Source organism: Macaca fascicularis, chromosome 16 (genome assembly GCF_037993035.2).
Source record: "Macaca fascicularis isolate 582-1 chromosome 16, T2T-MFA8v1.1".
Classification (NCBI taxonomy): domain Eukaryota; kingdom Metazoa; phylum Chordata; class Mammalia; order Primates; family Cercopithecidae; genus Macaca; species Macaca fascicularis.
In genome coordinates, this window is record NC_088390.1 from 46,895,252 (window position 1) to 46,913,644 (window position 18,393).

At 38.9% G+C, this 18,393-nt stretch overlaps 2 protein-coding genes across 13 annotated transcripts in view; one reads left to right on the forward strand and one right to left on the reverse strand.

Moving 5' to 3' along the window:
- Positions 1 to 11,168, forward strand: part of TUBD1 (tubulin delta 1) — a 95,057-nt gene extending 83,889 nt beyond the window's left edge. For 2 of the 4 annotated variants that reach the window (XM_065532365.2, XM_065532366.2), the window contains exon 9: positions 10,550 to 11,168. In XM_065532365.2, coding sequence (XP_065388437.1) covers positions 10,550 to 10,661 — 112 coding nt within the window. In that variant the 3' untranslated portion in view covers positions 10,662 to 11,168. The remainder of the gene's footprint in view (positions 1 to 10,549) is intronic. The other 2 variants (XM_065532368.2, XM_074019099.1) reach the window with 2 other exon arrangements.
- VMP1 (vacuole membrane protein 1) overlaps positions 1 to 18,393 on the reverse strand; it is a 139,320-nt gene that overhangs the window by 31,964 nt on the left and 88,963 nt on the right. For 7 of the 9 annotated variants that reach the window (XM_045376090.2, XM_045376088.2, XM_045376082.2 and 4 more), the window contains 2 exons: positions 5,693 to 5,773; positions 2,395 to 2,511 (listed from right to left, as the gene is read on the reverse strand). In XM_045376090.2, the coding sequence (XP_045232025.1) occupies positions 2,395 to 2,511; positions 5,693 to 5,773 (198 nt within the window). Of the gene's footprint in view, positions 1 to 2,394; positions 2,512 to 5,692; positions 5,774 to 6,982; positions 7,376 to 18,393 lie in introns of those variants that run through there. The other 2 variants (XM_074019105.1, XM_074019106.1) reach the window with 1 other exon arrangement.

The window sequence follows — 18,393 nt, forward strand, 5'->3', positions numbered from 1 at the left end:
ATAATACGTTTTACCATAATTTATAGAAAGGCACTACATTCAAGAGGTATAAAGCAGGACACATAAAACATGGATTACTAGAGAAGTTCTTGTTATGAAATAAAATAATCTGTTATTTTTACTTAGGTATTAAGGACTCCAAGAAGCTAAATGACAGCTCTCTTCTAGAAACAACTCTAAAGATTAAAGAAAAACCTATTTTCAGATACATTGAAAAGAATGTATTATTGACCACATTTTATTATTTGAAAAAAATCCTGTATGGTATTAAATCTTTTTTTTTTTTTTTTTGAGACAGAGTTTTACTTTTGTTGCCCAGGCTGGAGTGCAATGGCGTGAACTCGGCTCACTGCAACCTCTGCCTCCTGGGTTTAAGTGATTCTCCTGCCTCAGGCTCCTGAGTAGCTGGGACTACAGGCATGCACTACCATGCTCAGCTAATTTTTGTATTTTTAGTAGAGACGGGGTTTCTCCATGTTGGTCAGGCTTGTCTGGAATTCCCGACCTCAGGTGATCCACCCACCTTGGCCTCCCAAAGTGCTGGGATTACAGGCGTGAGCCACCACATCTGGCCAGTATTAAATCTTAACCATAGTAACTAGCACTGTAATATTAAAAAACCTGTGTTCATTGATTGAACAAAATACTTAATTTAAATGGGAGGAAATATATTCCTTGAAGTAGGAAAAACATCCATGAAATTCTGAGTGGTTATGGCAGGAGAGTAGAGGACAGATTCAATAAACTTGACCCAAATGCCAAAATCTAAGATTATAAACTGGATAGGTAGAAGCAGCTGAAGTTTTCCTGTTTCATTCTTCCCTTCTAAGAACTGGAAGTAGAGAGGTATGACATAGAAACTTTGGGGATAGACATACTTGTAATTATCATGGAATCATACAAGGGCAGAGAACCTCACTGTTTTTTCCTTTCTTTTTTTGAGACGGAGTCTCGTTCTGTTGCCCGGTTGGAGTGCAGTGGCGCAATCTTGGCTCACTGCAACCTCCGCCTCCCAGGTTCAAGAGATTCTCCTGCCTCAGCCTCCCAAGTAGCTGGGATTTCAAGCGCACGCCACCACACCCAGCTAATTTTTGCGTTTTCAGTAGAGACGGGGTTTCACCATGTTGGCCAGGATGGTCTCGATATCCTGACCTCACGATCTGCCTGTCTCAGCCTCCCAAAGTGCTGGGATTACAGGTGTGAGCCACCGCGCCTGGTTGTTCTTTCCTTTCTTTTGGTTAACACCGTTCTTTGTTACAAACCACACTGATTCAAAACACATTCTTTCCAGGTTAATTTTTATTTTATTCTATTGAGATCTGCCCTTAGAAGGAAGTAATTCATATCACAGTTCTAGAAGCACATACCATTTTCCCTTCGTTTAAATTCTTAGCCTTTTCTCTCCTCTCTATTCATATATGCGTGCATACACACACACACACACACACACACACCCTCCATTCTAAAGATTTTGTTAAGAGTGGCTTTGAGGACTAGCAGATTCTCACTTCTCTGACCACAACCCACATCTCTTTGCCTCTTCAGAGACCCTCTTCTTCCCCATTCTCCTCCCACACTAACATTTGGCTGTTTTTCGGTAAAGGATATTGGTGCCATGGGAGGAACTGCTTCACATACTCTCTATATATAGAGTATGTGAAAGAAAGTAAGAATTAGTGAATGGCAATATTCTCTCAGCTTCTGGTTGGTAAAACAAAACAAAACAAACAAAAAACATTTTTTGGGCTGTGTATATAAAAATGATGTGCATCTTTCTGCACACAAACACTATTTTTGTTTGGTAAAAGTCCTGGATAAATAGTTTCACAGGGCAAAAAATAAAGAAAGAGAGAAAGGAAGGAAAGAAGGAAGGAAGGGAAGGATGAAAAAAGAAGAAAAGAAAGAAAACAAGGAGATCGCTAATTCCAAACGACATTCTATGATTATTTATTACCTAAGTAAGCTACCAACCAAAAGAAGCAGAAACAGTAACTAAATAATTCACTTAGGAATGAGCATGTTTCTTTTTTTTTTTTTTTTGAGACGAAGTCTCACTCTGTCGCCCAGGCTGGAGTGCAGTGGCCGGATCTCAGCTCACTGCAAGCTCCGCCTCCCGGGTTCGGGCCATTCTCCTGTCTCAGCCTCCTGAGTAGCTGGGACTACAGGCGCCCGCCACCTCGCCCGGCTAGTTTTTTGTATTTTTTAGTAGAGACGGGGTTTCACCGTGTTAGCCAGGATGGTCTCGATCTCCTGACCTAGTGATCCGCCCGTCTCGGCCTCCCAAAGTGCTGGGATTACAGGCTTGAGCCACCGCGCCCGGCCAGGAATGAGCATGTTTCATTGTCTTGTAATGGGTTCATCATCATTAGGCAGTTAATCAGGGGGTATAATTACCTGGATATGCATTTTTATTATTGCTTTTCCAATTAGGGTTGCACCAAAGAAGGTCCAAAAAGGTACCAGAAAGTGTCCACACGTTATTCCAGCCAGATCAAATAGAGGATTTGGAATCTATAAAGAGAAAAAGAAGGACTTCCATATTATAATCCAAAGAACAATTTAATTTTATCATCCATTGATATGTGGTATTCTGCTTTTAGCCTGCTTACACTGCAAAGCAACATATGGGTTCCTTGATCAGTACTGGATTGTTCAAAAGGAGGTTAGGGAAACATCCTAAGGTGTCTAGAAGCTGGGTCTCATATTCACCTTAGGTGTTCAATCTGCTCACAGCAAACCAAGGTGTCCTTTTGCTTATATTACTCATGGCTAAGGCACTGTGTGTGTGTTTGTGTGTACACCCATCACATGAGAACTGGATGGATAAAGTAAGTGGACCTGCAGGAATTTAATACCATTCAGTTGATTCCTAGCTATTTGGTGGCTGTTTTCTAAGGTGAGGTATGAGTGAAGAAAGAGCCTTAAGATTGTTTCAGCAGTGAGGGTTCTAAAATCTTTAGCTTGAAATGTGAACATTATCTGGAAAGCATTCATATCATTAACAAACATTCTAATAAATTCTCAAATACAGTTACGGGTGGATGTGCTGTTATTCTCAATGTAAAATATTAATAATTTTTATTTTATTTTATTTTATGGGACACCAAGTCTGAGGGCCATGTGATACAATTTAGAAAGAAGATCAAGTGTGGAAATACGAGAGTACACAGATTCAGATGTTTTGAATACTCAGTCCCAGACAAAGAAGTGATTCATAACAAATACCTTTTCCAAACATTCCCACATTTTAAGAATGCTAAAAGACATTTCATGTAAAAATGCAAAGAAGCCATAAGCTATTTCTGAGCACTTCATCCATTCTTCTCCTCCAGAAAGTACTCTGACCTTGTGGCTGTTGGCTGAACCATTAATAAGCCAATTAATTTATATAATTTCATTTTTGAACTTTGAAAGGCTAGTTATTTGAAAAATATTTGTCACATATGGTCTTTAAAAAAACACATGATTAAATTAGAATTCAAGTATTCCTTTGTTAGCAACACTTGGATTCAATGACTCATTTTTGTTTTTCTCATCCAAATTCAAATGCTTTAGGATTATTTCTTTTTTTTTTTTTTTTTTTCTTGAGACAGAGTCTCACTCTGTCGCCCAGGCTGGAGTGCAGTGGCTGGATCTCAGCTCACTGCAAGCTCCGCCTCCCGGGTTCACGCCATTCTCCTGCCTCAGCCTCCCGAGTAGCTGGGACTACAGGCACCCGCCACCTCGCCCGGCTAGTTTTTTGTATTTTTTTAGTAGAGACGGGGTTTCACCGGGTTAGCCAGGATGGTCTTGATCTCCTGACCTCGTGATCCGCCCGTCTCGGCCTCCCAAAGTGCTGGGATTACAGGCTTGAGCCACCGCGCCCGGCCGGATTATTTCATCTCTTACAATCATAAAATAATATAATTTACACAGCACTACACCTGCCATTTCTTATATTTGCTCATGTGACTCTCATAACTCTGAGTTATAACTTTTTTCCTTTATCATGAGGTTCCAACTCATGTTGAAATGAAAATGAATTTAAAGTATTTATTTATTTATTTATTTTATTTTATTTTTTTTTTTTGAGACGGAGTCTCGCTCTGTCGCCCAGGCTGGAGTGCAATGGCGCGATCTCGGCTCACTGCAAGCTCCACCTCCCGGGTTCACGCCATTCTCCCGCCTCAGCCTCCGAGTAGCTGGGACTACAGGCGCCCGCCACCACGCCCGGCTAGTTTTTTGTATTTTTAGTAGAGACGGGGTTTCACCATGTTAGCCAGGATGGTCTCGATCTCCTGACCTCGTGATCCACCCGCCTCGGCCTCCCAAAGTGCTGGGATTACAGGCTTGAGCCACCGCGCCCGGCCTGAATTTAAAGTATTTAAGATATGTAGGCTGGGCGCAGTGTCTCACGCCTATAATCCCAGCACTTCGGGAGGCCGAGGTGGGTGGATCACTTGAGGTCAGGAGTTCGAGACCAGCCTGGCCAACATGGTGAAACCTTGTCCCTACTAAAAATACAATAATTAGCTGGGTGTAGTGGCGCATGTAGCTACTGGGGAGCCTGAGGCAGGAGAATCACTTGAACCTGGGAGGTGGAGGTTGCAGTGAGCCGAGATTGCGCCATTGCACTCCAGCCTGGGCGACAGAGGGAGACTGTCTCAAAAAAAAAAAAAAAACAAACAAAACAAGGATTTAAGATACGTAAATCAGAATAGCCATGAGCTAACATCGCTTTACACAGGTTTTATATAAATTCTTCCTTGTAACTAATACTTGAAACTTTGGAAAAAGATTTCTTATCTATAAATTTGAGGAAAGAATGAAGTCATCCTTATTTGGTTAAATGTAGTTTGTTATATATTCTTTATGGGAAGAATGGATTTTCTCTCTTTTTTCTTACTGATTTAAACCATTTAGGTCTGAAGTCATCACTGCATGATGTACTTAAAAGCCAATAAACAAGATGTGAACCTATTCAACAGAAAACAGCTCATTTAATAAGTTGAATTGGGCTGGGTGCGGTGGCTCACCTGAGGTCAGGAGTTCAAGACCAGCCTGGTCAACATGGTGAAACCCCGTCTCAACTAAAAATACAAAAAAATTAGCTAGGCGTGGTGGTGGGCATCTGTAATCCCAGCTACTTTGGGAGGCTGAGGCAGGAGAATCATTTGAACCTGGGAGGTGGAGGTTGTAATGAGCCGAGATTGTACCATTGTACTCCAGCCTGGGTCACAAGAGCAAAACTCTGTCTCAAAAAAAAACAAAAAAAAAGTTGAATGGGCCAGGTGTGATAGCTCATGCCTGTAATCCCAGCACTTTAGGAGGCCGAGGCAGGTGGATCACTTGAGCCCAGGAGTTTGAGACCAGCCTGGGCAACATGGTGAGATCCTGTCTCTACTAAAAACACAAAAATTAGGTGTGGGGGCACATGCCTGGAGTCCCAGCTACTAGGGAGACTGAGGCAGGAGAACTGCTTGAGCCCGGGAGACGGAGGTTGCAGTGAGCTGAGATCATACCACTGCACTCCAGCCTGGATGACAAGAGGGAGACTCCGTCTTAAAAAAAAAAAAAAAAAAAAAAAGTGAATGATTCACAAAATTACATACCCAATAAAAGTGATAGCATTTTTGCTAATTCAGGAGTATATATGGATCAAAATATAACACTACCACTTAGTAAAAGTTCTGTTTTAATACAATTCACTTACTGAAGCACAGGCCAAAATTCCAAAAAATCCAACTTTCTGTACTAGGTTCTGAACTGCCAGTTTGGCCCGGGAGGCAAAGTCCTGTAAAAAGGCAAATTTAGAAACATTAATGAAAAGTAGGAAAAGAAGGAAGATGGTTCTTTCCAGAGTTTATTAAAAATTTCACAATCTGATGACACTGATTAATAAGATGAATGATGAAAAAAATCACAGTAGGTTGTTCACTGAAACACAAGTAAAATAATGATAGAATATTATATCCTTAAAGTTAAGCTCTTACCACATTTTAAGAATAAACCAAAACACTGTAACTTTAAATTTAGTATTCTCTCTGGATATTCTAGGGATTAACAAAATATTGTAAACTAACCATGAACCAATTTATTATTTTGGAAACACTGGCCTACAACATCTACCTTTTCCTCTCTTCTATAATTTGCCAGATTTCATATCTAATTGATAGCAGGGTAGAAAGTCATAGGAGTTTTCAAGATGGCCAATGAAGACATCTCTGCTGATCACTAGCCAGAAGATGGAAAAAACAGTTATGTGGCAATAACTAAGCATTCATTATCCCAGAAGCAAAAGAACATCCTACATTTGCACAGCTTGTGCTAGTTTTGTAAAACATTCTCACCATTTTTTTTTTTTTTTTTTGAGACGGAGTCTCGCTCTGTCGCCCAGGCTGGAGTGCAGTGGCGCGATCTTGGCTCACTGCAAGCTCCGCCTCCCGGGTTCAGGCCATCCTCCTGCCTCAGCCTTCCAAGTAGCTGAGACTACAGGCGCCCGCCACCGCGCCTGGGCAATTTTTTGTATTTTTAGTAGAGACGGGGTTTCACCGTGGTCTTGATCTCCTGACCTCGTGATCCGCCCGCCTCGGCCTCCCAAAGTGCTGGGATTACAGGCATGAGCCACCGCGCCCGGCCTCTCACCATGATTTTATTTGAGCTTTCAACAATTCTGGTGTGTAGGTATAGTAGATATTATTATACCCAATCTATAGACCACAAAATTGCAACTCAGAAAGGGTAAGTGATCAAGATCATAATGTCAGTTAGGGACAAAGACAGGACATGATTCAATATTCAGACACTGAAATCAGTGCTTTTTATTTCACTCTGTTACCTCCTCCCATGCTGAAATATGCATTCGGCTGGCTAGTTCTTTCAGTATGTTGATGCTACAAATATTTGACTTTAATTCTTTTCTGGTTTTGAAATGGCATATATTGCAATCCAAATTCCAATGAAAATAGTTTGTAAGACAAAAAATGAGCTAATGTGTAAATGCTTTTTTTGTGTATAAATGCTTTATTAATAAGTCTTCATATCATAGAATCTCTTCCACACTCTTTAGTCCAACTTTCTTTTTTTTTTTTTATTTTTTTGGGACAGAGTTTCACTCTTGTTGCCCAGGCTGGAGTACAATGGGACGATCTCGGCTCACTGGAACCTCTGCTTCCCGGGTTCAAGTGATTCTCTTGCCTTAGCCTTCCCAGTAGCTGGGATTATAGGCGCCTGCCACCACGCCTGGCTAATTTTGTATTTTTGGTAGAGCGGAGGTTTCACCATGTTGGTCAAGCTGGTCTTGAACTCCTGACCTCAGGTGATCTGCTTGCCTCGGCCTCCCAAAGTGCCGAGATTACAGGCGTGAGTCACGGCACCCAGCCTTTAGTTCAACTTTCTAAAAGACAATAAAGAGAATATAGAGGCTGGACAGATCCATCATAGAGAGTAGAAACAAAGTTTAAAGTCAGAAAAGCAAACTAGTTGAAAAATATACTTCTCTAATTGGCACAGAATCTGTGTATCCCCACTTACAAAAACATTTTGACAAATAATACTGTGTAGAATAGTCCTACAAAGTTACCACAGTAGTTAATACTGAAATTAAAGCAAATAAACAAAAAACTTAACTCTACTTGTTGAAGATGATGAGAAAATCAAAGAAACCAAACCAATAAACTATATTAAAAAAAAAAAGATCAGTCAATATAAACACTTTCAAGTCCAAATACGTAGGCTTTCAAAGTTAATCATTAAATCCTACAACAAAATTTAGCAATTTTGGCCGGGCGCGGTGGCTCAAGCCTGTAATCCCAGCACTTTGGGAGGCCGAGGCGGGCGGATCACAAGGTCAGGAGATCGAGACCACAGTGAAACCCCGTCTCTACTAAAAATACAAAAAATTAGCCGGGCGCGGTGGCGGGCGCCTGTAGTCCCAGCTACTCAGGAGGCTGAGGCAGGAGAATGGCGGGAACCCGGGAGGCGGAGCTTGCAGTGAGCCGAGATAGCGCCACTGCACTCCAGCCTGGGCAACAGCGTGAGACTCCGTCTCAAAAAAAAAAAAAAAAAAAAAAAAAAAAATTTAGCAATTTTATAATCTATTTCCAAAGAGATAATTATTAATTTTTCTTTCTGGGATTAGACTTACTTTTTCACCAAGTCAATTACATCAGATTTAATTTTTTTTTTTTTGAGACAAAGTTTCACTCTTGTTGCCTAGGTTGGAGTGCAATGGTGCGATCTCAGCTCACTGCAAACTCTGCCTCCCGGGTTCAAGCGATTCTCCTGTCTCAGCCTCCCGAGTAGCTGGGATTACAGGTGCATGCCACTACGTCCAGCTAATTTTTGTATTTTTAGTAGAGACAGGGTCTCATCGTATTGGTCAGGCTAGTCTCGAACTCCTGACCTCCCACCTTGGTCTTCCAAAGTGCTGGGATTACAGGTGTTGAGCCACTGCCCCAGGCCTCAGATTTAATATTTTTAAACAACTGAACTACTGCAGCAAAGGGCATTTTCTATTTTTATTTAGATTTCTAGCTGAAGGTTAATTTTTTTCTTAGCATCTATTGCATTAAGTGTGAAGTACTGAGTTTTATTGATTTAAAACCATATAAGAATATATAATCAAATCAGTTTTCCTATATAGCTTATTTTAAAAACAAATTAATTTCTACTTCTTTTATTACATTTTATTATTTACTGCTCCTCTTCACTAATCCTATCCTTCTGCAAAATCCATTTATTTTTAACAATTTATACAATTAGCCCCCAAATTACTAAGTTTATAATCCATTTGAAGCACTAAATAAAAACTGGTAAAAAGAAATGTTTTAATTGTCTAAAGTATCAACAGATACTATTAAATTTAAAACTAGTTATAAAATTTTAATTACTATAGCACAAGAATTAAATATATAAAATCAGGAAAATGCCTTCCTTTACAGTCCTTAAAATTTTCATAGCAAATCTGCTTTTAATGAGAGGGAAGATTGAATTCTTTTTTTTTTTTTTTTTTTGAGATGGAGTCTTGCTGGAGTACAGTGGCGTGACCTCGGTTCACTGCAAGCTCCGTCTCCCGGGTTCACGCCATTCTCCTGCCTCAGCATTCCGAGTAGCTGGGACTACAGGTGCCTGCAACAATGCCCGGCTAATTTTTTGTATTTTTTACAAAAACACAAAATACTGTGTTAGCCAGGATGGTCTCCATCTCCTGACCTTATGATCTGCCCGCCTCGGCTTCCCAAAGTGCTGGGATTACAGGCGTGAGCCACCGCGCCCGGCTGGGAAGATTGTATTCAATTGCTAAGAAAAGGGTAAAGTAAACAACAACAAAAGCATACAAATTTTATTTTAAAGACAGCACAATTTTTATAAATAAGTTTTCCAAGTCAGATATATGTGGGAATATTTTTCTATCAGCATTAATGTCACCTTTAATAGATACAAATACAGAAAATTAGTTTTTCTCCATTAAATGGTATAGAAAAGATCTACAGGTATTGTATTTAGAAAGTCTCATGTCCTCCTTTCATTTATATTAATTTCCTTTCTTTTTTTGAGTTTGCCAAAGAGTATTATCTTAATTTTAAGGCTTTAGAATTTTCTATTTATTTAAATCAAGTGACTAAGATTGTGCTATCATTTCAAACTGATGGCATTTTTCTACTCTATAGAATCATACATACACGTACAAACTTAAATAGGAAAACAGGTACAATTATACCAACTGGTTTATATAAAGAAAAAAATGATTAAACATTATGCAGATCACCTAATAATATACAAAGATATTTAAGACTACAGAAGATCAAGAAAACCTGTTTTAAAAAACATCCTGAAAACAGGTCAAAACACAGTGATCATTACTAACAAAGAGGAATAACAAGTAAGGAGCCATTTTCCCCTTTTAGGGAAGAGTATCTTTGCTTAACAGCAATTAGGCAAGAACAAAAAACAGACTTCTTGTTCTTTCAGATGCCTGGGTGCTCCTCATTAGTTATCTTTAAGGGAACTCTAACAATCTTTATTTGAGCAAAAAGAGTTAATCTATCCAAACACGTGAAGCTGAAACCTCCTTTTACCTTTTTTATTTTTTAAATCTGAAGCTGGCATGTATTATAAGGAAAACAAGTAAAGCGCCTTTTTAATGGAGAGCTTTACTTTTTAAAAAGAGTGAAAGTCATCTACTGAAAAAGGATTTCACAAATTTTATTATGTATTTAACATACACAGTGACCATGCTACTTTCAGTTCCCATAATTTTTTTCCAGGTCTTTCACAATATTCTCAGAATTTAAATTACATTATATATCAAATAATCTATAAACATTTACTGAAATTATATTAATATGAAGTATGCACAGTTGTTTTTATTTCAATAAAATAAACATTAGCATAATATGCAGTTTGATGGAGAGTATTTTCTTGATTTTTTTCCTTGCCAGTGTAATGAAAACAAAACCAGAAAAGCACTGTATTGGTATTTTAGAATAGTAAAATAACTAATGTTTAGATTTCATAAACACGAACATATTTTATTGTTTCTTATTTTAAATTTATTATTATTTTTTAGTCGGAGTCTCGCTGTTGCCCAGGCTAGAGTGAAGTGGCGTGATCTTGGCTTACTGCAACATCTGGCTATCTGGTTCAAGCGATTCTCCTGCCTCAGCCTCCTGAGTAGCTGAGACTACAGGCACACACAGCCACGTCTGGCTAATTTTTTTGTATTTTTAGTAGAGACGGAGTTTCACCATGTTGCCCAGGCTGCTGTCAAACTCCCGAGCTTAGAAGATCCGCCCTCCTCAGCTTCCCAAAGTGCTGGGATTACAGACTTGAGTCACTGCGCCAGGCCCAAATTTATTTCACTTTTAAAGTCACATGTATAAAACTTACTTATATGGTTTTAACAGCTTTATGTAATAATTTTATTGAAAGCATTATTCTTTTATTGTTCAAAATGTTTTACATGTTATGTGCAATTTTGCTTTCCTTGTTGCTCTGTAGTTTTAAAAGTTCTTTGCTTTTCTAAAAACAACTTCAGTATTTTTTCATTATTTGTATAATTTGGCAGCTCTTATGTTGATTTTAGAATAATATTGTCTATTAACTAAAATATGTATATTCTCACTTGCTTTTATAATGAGAATTTTATTCTATGTATATTGTTAATAAAGTTGACTCTATTACTCACACACCTAACACCACCAAAAAGCTAAACCAAAACCAAAAAAATCCCTTTTATAAAATTAAAAACAAATTTTAAACAAATTTTGCTGTTCTTTTCAGTCCAAGTAAAATAAAAAAGCTAAGTAAAAATACACACTAATAATACACAATATTTTTAAGAAAAACTAAATAAAATATTAAATTTTATGTTAGGTATTCAATGTTCCCGTTAAATGTTAAAAAAAATTAATATTTCATTTGAATAGTTTTGGAGTATTGTGGGAACAATGTAGCATGTCCAATTTGATTAGTTCCTCACATGTCATTTTTCACTTTTTCAAAAATCCATCAACTAAAAACAAACTCCTTTTATCAGTTTCATTTCTCTGTATTTACATTTCACAACTTAAGTGCCTGAGATAACAGTTTCATTCTCTAAGTCTACCTAAATATGAAGCATGCATTTACAATTAGCAATTACAAATCATTTTCTACTTTTCTTCTTTCACAAAAATAAAACCAATTATAGGTAAATAAATTACCTTTTCTACCACCACCCATAGTGATTATATATGTAAACAATCATGCTTCTGAAACAAGAGATGCAAGAAACATTTTCCCAAGCACTACAAGACTAATAAAAAAAGTCACAGCAATTCCTTACCACTGAATTTCAAGATTAAACACTGAAAGACAAAGCCTTAAACTATGAATATGCCTGTACCATTGTTGCTTCACACTTATTTTTCTTAAGAAAGATATTTATGATTAAGAGAGAAGAGAAACTACAAGGCTAATCATAATTAGTCTGCAAAATATTAATCTTTGAATTTAATGATGTCAACATGAATGTAAATATATGAAATAACTTTTATCTTCAAACGGTAACAGTAAACGTTTTCATTTTCCCGTGGAAGCCATATGAAAAGATATCTTTAAAAACAACAGAAGGCCATATGCGGTGGCTCACACCTGTAATCCCAGCACTTTGGAGGCCAAGGCGGGCGGATCACCTGAGGTCGGGAGTTCCAGACCAGCCTGACCAACATGGAGAAACCTCATCTCTACTGAAAATACAAAATTAGCCGGGCGTGGTGGTGCACGCCTGTAATCCCAGCTACTCAGGAGGCTGAGGTAGGAGAATCGCTTGAACACGGGAGGCAGAGGTTGTGGTGAGCCAAGATTGCGCCATTGCACTCCAGCCTGGGCAACGAGCTAAACTGTTTCTCAAAACAAAACAAAACAAAACAAAGCAAACCCAGAAAATTAGCCAGGCATGGTGGCTGGCGCCTGTAATCCCAGCTACTCTGGAGGCTGAGGAAAGAGAATCGCTTAAACCCGGGAGGAGGAGGTTGCAGTGAGCCAAGATTGTGCCACTGCACTCCAGTCTGGGCAACAGAGTGAGACTCCGTCTTAAAATAAATAAATAAATAAATAAATAAATAAATAAAATTAAAAAATGAAATAAAAGTAACAGAAAATCCCTGAACATGTAAAACCAATGCAATATTACTGAAGATAAATGTGTACTTGGTTAATATCTTATGGAAGTTTAAATTACCTGTCTTTATAACCCATTGCAGTCATGTGTGGCTTATATGTTCTGAGAAATGGGTTGTTAGGCGATTTCATTGTTGTGTGAACATCATGCAGTGTATTTATACAAATCTAGATGTTATAGCCTACTACACACTTAGGCTATATAGTATAGCCTACTGCTCCTAGGCTACAAACCTATACAACATGTTACTGTACTAAATGCTGTAGGCAATTGTAACACAATGGTAAGTATATGTGTATCTAAACATGTTTTTATTTTATTTTATTTATTTTGAGACAGGGTCTCGCTCTGTCGCCCAGGCTGGAGTGCAGTGGTGTGATCTTGGCTCAGTGCAACCTCCACCTCCTGGGTTCAAGCGATTCTCACACCTCAAACTCTAGAGTACCTAGAACTACACGTGCGTGCCACCATGCCCAGTTAATTTTTGTATTTTTAGTAGAGATGGGATTTCGCGATGTTGGCCAGGCTGGTCTTGAACTCCTGACCTCAAGTGATCTGCCCACCTTGGCCTCCCAAAGTGCTGGGATTACAGGCGTGAGCCACTGCACCCAGGCTAAATATGTGGTTTTTTTTTTTTTTTTTTTTGTATATATATATATTTTTTAATGGAATTTAGCTCCTTGCCCAGGCTGGAGTGCAATGGCGCAATCTTGGCTCAATGCAACCTCTGCCTCCTAGGTTCAAGCAATTCTCCTGCCTGAGCCTGCCAAGAAGCTGGGATTACAGGCGCCTGCCACCACATCCAGCTAATTTTTGTATTTTTAGTAGAGACGGGGTTTCATCACATTGGCCAGGCTGGTCTTGAACTCCTAAGCTCAGGTGATCCGGCTGCCTCGGCCTCCTAAAGTGCTGGGATTATAGGCGTGAGCCACGGCGCCCAGCCTAAATATGTTTTTAAATATAAAAAAATGTACAAATACAATATGGTATATAAGATATTTTGGGCGAGGCACAGTGGCTCATGCCTATAATCCCAATAATTTGAGAAGCCAAGGTGGGAGGATCACTTGAGCCTAGGACTTTGAGAGCAGCCTGGGCAACATAAGGAGACCGGGTCTCTATAACTAATTAAAAAAACAAATTAGCTGGGTGTGGTGATGCATGTCTGTGTTCCCAGTTACTTGGGATGCTGAGGCAGGAGGATTGCCAGAGCCCAGGAATTTGAAGCTGCAGTGGGTGGTGATCACATCCCTTTACTCCAGCCTGGACAACAGAGCAAGATGATCCTGCCCCTTCAATGTACACAGACACACAAAATAAAAGTACAGTACAGTAAATATATAAATCAATGACACAGTTCATTTACTGTCAAGTATTATGTACTATATACACTGTATGTATACAGAATTCAAGCAATTCTCCAGCCTCACATTCCGAGTAGCTGGGATTACAGACACGGCCCAGCTAATTTTTGTATTTTTAGTAGAGACGGGGTTTCACCATGCTGGCCAGGCTGGTTTTGAACTCCTGACCTTGTGATCCACCCACCTTAGGCTCCTAACATGCCGGGATTACAGGCGTGAGCCACTGTGCCCAGCTTGTATGTGCTATAGTTTTATATGACTGGTAGCGTAATAAGTTTGTTTACACCAGCATTACCACAAACATGTGATAATGTGTTGTGCTACATTACCATGTCACTAAGTGATGGGAATTTTTCAGCCCCATTATAAACTGTCAGACATGCAGTTCATCACTGACTGAAAGGCTGTTATGTGGTATATGACTGTATATATTAAAACTACTGAGCTAATAATGCTTTCTTTTGGATTTGGAGCTGAAGTGATTTAACAGCCTATATTAAAAGCCTCAGAGCAACTATTTCAATACTAATTCCTCATGTGTAATGGAAATTTATGTTAAAATATAGTCTATTTGTGAAACTCTTGTGCCACCTAAAAATTAACTGCTGGTTTCTGCGTGCTAGTCAAATATGAACGCCAATCAATGAAAACTATAAAGCAGAAATGGAATGACTTGTCATGATGACGTAATAATTTAGGTTTTTTCACCATAGCAGACAATGAGTCTGAAACAATAACTTGCTATTAAGACTCTAATAACCATGTCATTAAATATTTTCTAAAATGAAATACATTATACAATTAACTAGTATCTTTATAGAAACTGCAATGTAAAATTTTCTGTAATGCAGTTATAACTTCAAATCTTTCTTGAACACAAACTAAAAAGTGTCTTAATCACTATTTTCTACCCATTATCAGGGCTCTACGAGTTATTTTCATTAAAAAATATAGAGCATTAATTTAATTCAAAGTGAACAAAATATTCTTACTGTTGACTTCCTCAACAATATCATTAAAGCAATTGCTTATATTTTAATATTGCATATTTGAGTAGGTCCTCTTTAAATAAGTGAAGCTTTTTTTTTTTTTTTTTTGAGATGAAGTCTCACTCTTATCCCCCAGGATCTCAGCTCACTGTAACCTCTGCCTCCTGGGTTCAAGCGATTCTTCTGCCTCAGCCTCCCGAGTAGCTGGGATTACAGGGGCCTGCCACCACACCAGGCTACTTTTTGTATCTTTAGTAGAGACGGGGTTTTACCATGTTGGCCAGGCTGGTCTCAAACTCCTGACCTCAGGTGATCCTCCCGCTTTGGCCTCCCGAAGTGCTGGGATTACAGGCACAAGCCACTGTGCCCGGCCAGGTGAAGCATATTTTTAAGTCACACATTATTTATTGTTATTGAATTATAACATAATAAAGTCACGGGATAAAGACTGTGGTTAGGAAATAAATTCTAGAATTACCAAAAGAGTAGGGATATTGTTGAAATAAAAGTGATTGTAAAAGAAAGAAAATAGTTAATAAATTTTAAATTATTACCTATAAGATGCTGGATAACAAAATGCACACCCATTTAAGAACAAAAAGTGGGCCGGGTGCGGTGGCTCAAGCCTGTTATCCCAGCACTTTGGGAGGCCAAGACGGGCGGATCACGAGGTCAGGAGATCAAGACCATCCTGGCTAACACGGTGAAACCCCGTCTCTACTAAAAAATACAAAAAAAACTAGCCGGGCGAGGTGGCGGGCACGTGTAGTCCCAGCTAATGTAGTCCCAGCTACTCGGGAGGCTGAGGCAGGAGAATGGCTTAAACCCGGGAGGCGGAGCTTGCAGTGAGCTGAGATCAGGCCACTGCATTCCAGCCTGGGTGAGAGTGAGACTCCATCTCAAAAAAAAAAAAAAAAAAAAAAAAAAAGAACAAAAAGTGATTAGAACTGAGTTGTGTAACTATTCCTGAAGATGAAACGTTTTAACATCCAGCTGATGCCTTACACAGTTAGATAAAGCCAACTGTAAAATCAGAGATGGTCACTGGTATTTCTATACATATCAGAAATTAGGGTAAAACTCTATATAATACTCTAAGCAGAATACATCACATGAACACATTTCATAAAAGCAAGGACATTTTATTCGGAAAATAACTTAGAAATTTAGAAGTTTTAAGAAGAGACCTATATATAAAACACGCAATATAAACATAAGTTCTCATATCTATCAAAATCAATGCAGGTATAACTAAAAACTACCAGAAGCAAAGAAGGATCTGACTGTTCTCTGAAACAGTAAGAAACATTTATTTTGGCAACTAGCTAAATTTATTAAGTACTCAAAAACTAGATGTAACTAGAAATCTGAAAACAAAATTCAGTTTGGGTTTCTGTTTATACTCGTATTTAAATTATCTAGGGCAGTTTCATTAAATTAAAATGCGGTGTGAAAATTTAGTTGGTAACAAATTACATCTTGCTTTTTCTTTTCATTTTTTTCCTTTGAGACGGAGTTTCGCTCTTGTTGCTCAGGCTGGAGTGCAATGGTGCTATCTCGGCTCACTGCAACCTCTGCATCCTGGGTTCAAGCAATTCTCCTGCCTCAGCCTCCTGAGTAGCTGGGATTACAGGCATGCGCCACCACGCCTGGCTAATTTTGTATTTTTAGTGGAGACGGGGTTTCTCCAATGTTGGTCAGGCTGGTCTGGAACCCCCGACCTCAGGTGATCCGCCCGCCTTGGCCTCCCAAAGTGCTGGGATTACAGGCATGAGCCACCATGCCCGGCCTTACATCTCGTGTTTTAATGAACAGAATAATATGGTGAGACCTCATAAGCAATGGAAGTAAATACTGTTTCATGAAACATTTATTCTAGTTACACACAAATTGGCTCTGGGTTGCTAAGCACAATGTATTTTGTACTATTGGCTACAGTTTAAAAAAAGAAGTAAAAAAAGTCATTGATCTAGAGGCAGCTGTGCTTGTAGTAGGTCTCATGATGCTTTATCCAAATTATACCTTTCAGAAATTACGTGAGAACTGATCAACACAAATTGTTTTCACTTATACACACAGGAAATATATAATCCACTGTGAACACCACACATTTCAGAGTGTTGTGCCAAAAATAGGATGCTATCAACTATTTCTGGGTTAAGATCAGGATTAAATGGATTTCTTGATGTATAGATGTATTTCTGTTACCAAATTTATGTGGGCAGGGTACAGGACAGAATAATACGAGTAGTTTTTTAATCTAAGGCATAACATATACAGTAAAGCATACAAATCTAAAATATACATCTTAATGGAAATTTACAACACACCCATGTAACCACTACTGAGATCCAGATAGAGAACATTACCAGAACTCCAGAAACCCTGCTGGTGGCACTCCTAGTAATTACTCCCTGCAAAATAACCACTAACATTGGCTTCCATTACCACAGATTTAGCTTTTCCTATTTTTGAACTTTATTTTTTAAATTTATTTTATCATATTTTATTTCATTTTTTTGAGATGGAATTTTGCTCTTGTTGCCCAGGCTGCAATGGTGCGATCTTAGCTCACTGCAACCTCCTACTCCAGGGTTCAAGTGATTCTCCTGCCTCCTGAATAACTGGAACTACAGGCCCGTGCCACCACACCCAGCTAATTTTTGTATTTTTTTTAGTAAAGATAGGGTTTCACCACGTTGGTGAGGTTGGTCTTGAACTCCTGATCTCAGGTGATCTGCCTGCCTCGGCCTCTCAAGGTGCTGGGATTATAGGCGTGAGCCACTGCACCTGGCCTGAACTTTACATAAATGGAATTATACAGTATGTCCTCTTTCATGTCTGGCTTCTTTAGCTTAACATTATATTATGCCCAGGTGATTCATCCATGCTGTTGCATGTGGCAGTAATCAATTTGTTGCAGATGCTACATATTATTCCATTGTATAGGTATATCACAATTTATTCTATTGTTGTTGGACATTAGGGTTGCTTCCAGTTTTGAGTTATTATTTTAAAAAACCTTTTTATTTTTTATTTTTCTTTTCTTTTTTTTTGTTTTTGAGACAAAGTCTTGCTATGTCGCCAGACTGGAGGGCAGTGGTGTGATCTTGGTTCACCGCAACCTCTGCCTCCCGGATTCAAGCGATTCTTCTGCCTCAACTTCCCCAGTAGCTCGGACTACAGGCGCGTGCCACCATGCCCAGCTAATTTTCGTATTTTAGTAGAGACGGGGTTTCATCATGCTGGCCAGGCTGGTCTGGAACTCCTGACCTCGTGATCCGCCTGCCTTGTTTTCCCAAAGTGGTAGGATTACAGGCGTGAGCAACAGCGCCAGGCCTTATTTTTCTTTTTTAAGCTATCTCCTACAGGAAGGAAATTTTGAGTTACTATAAAT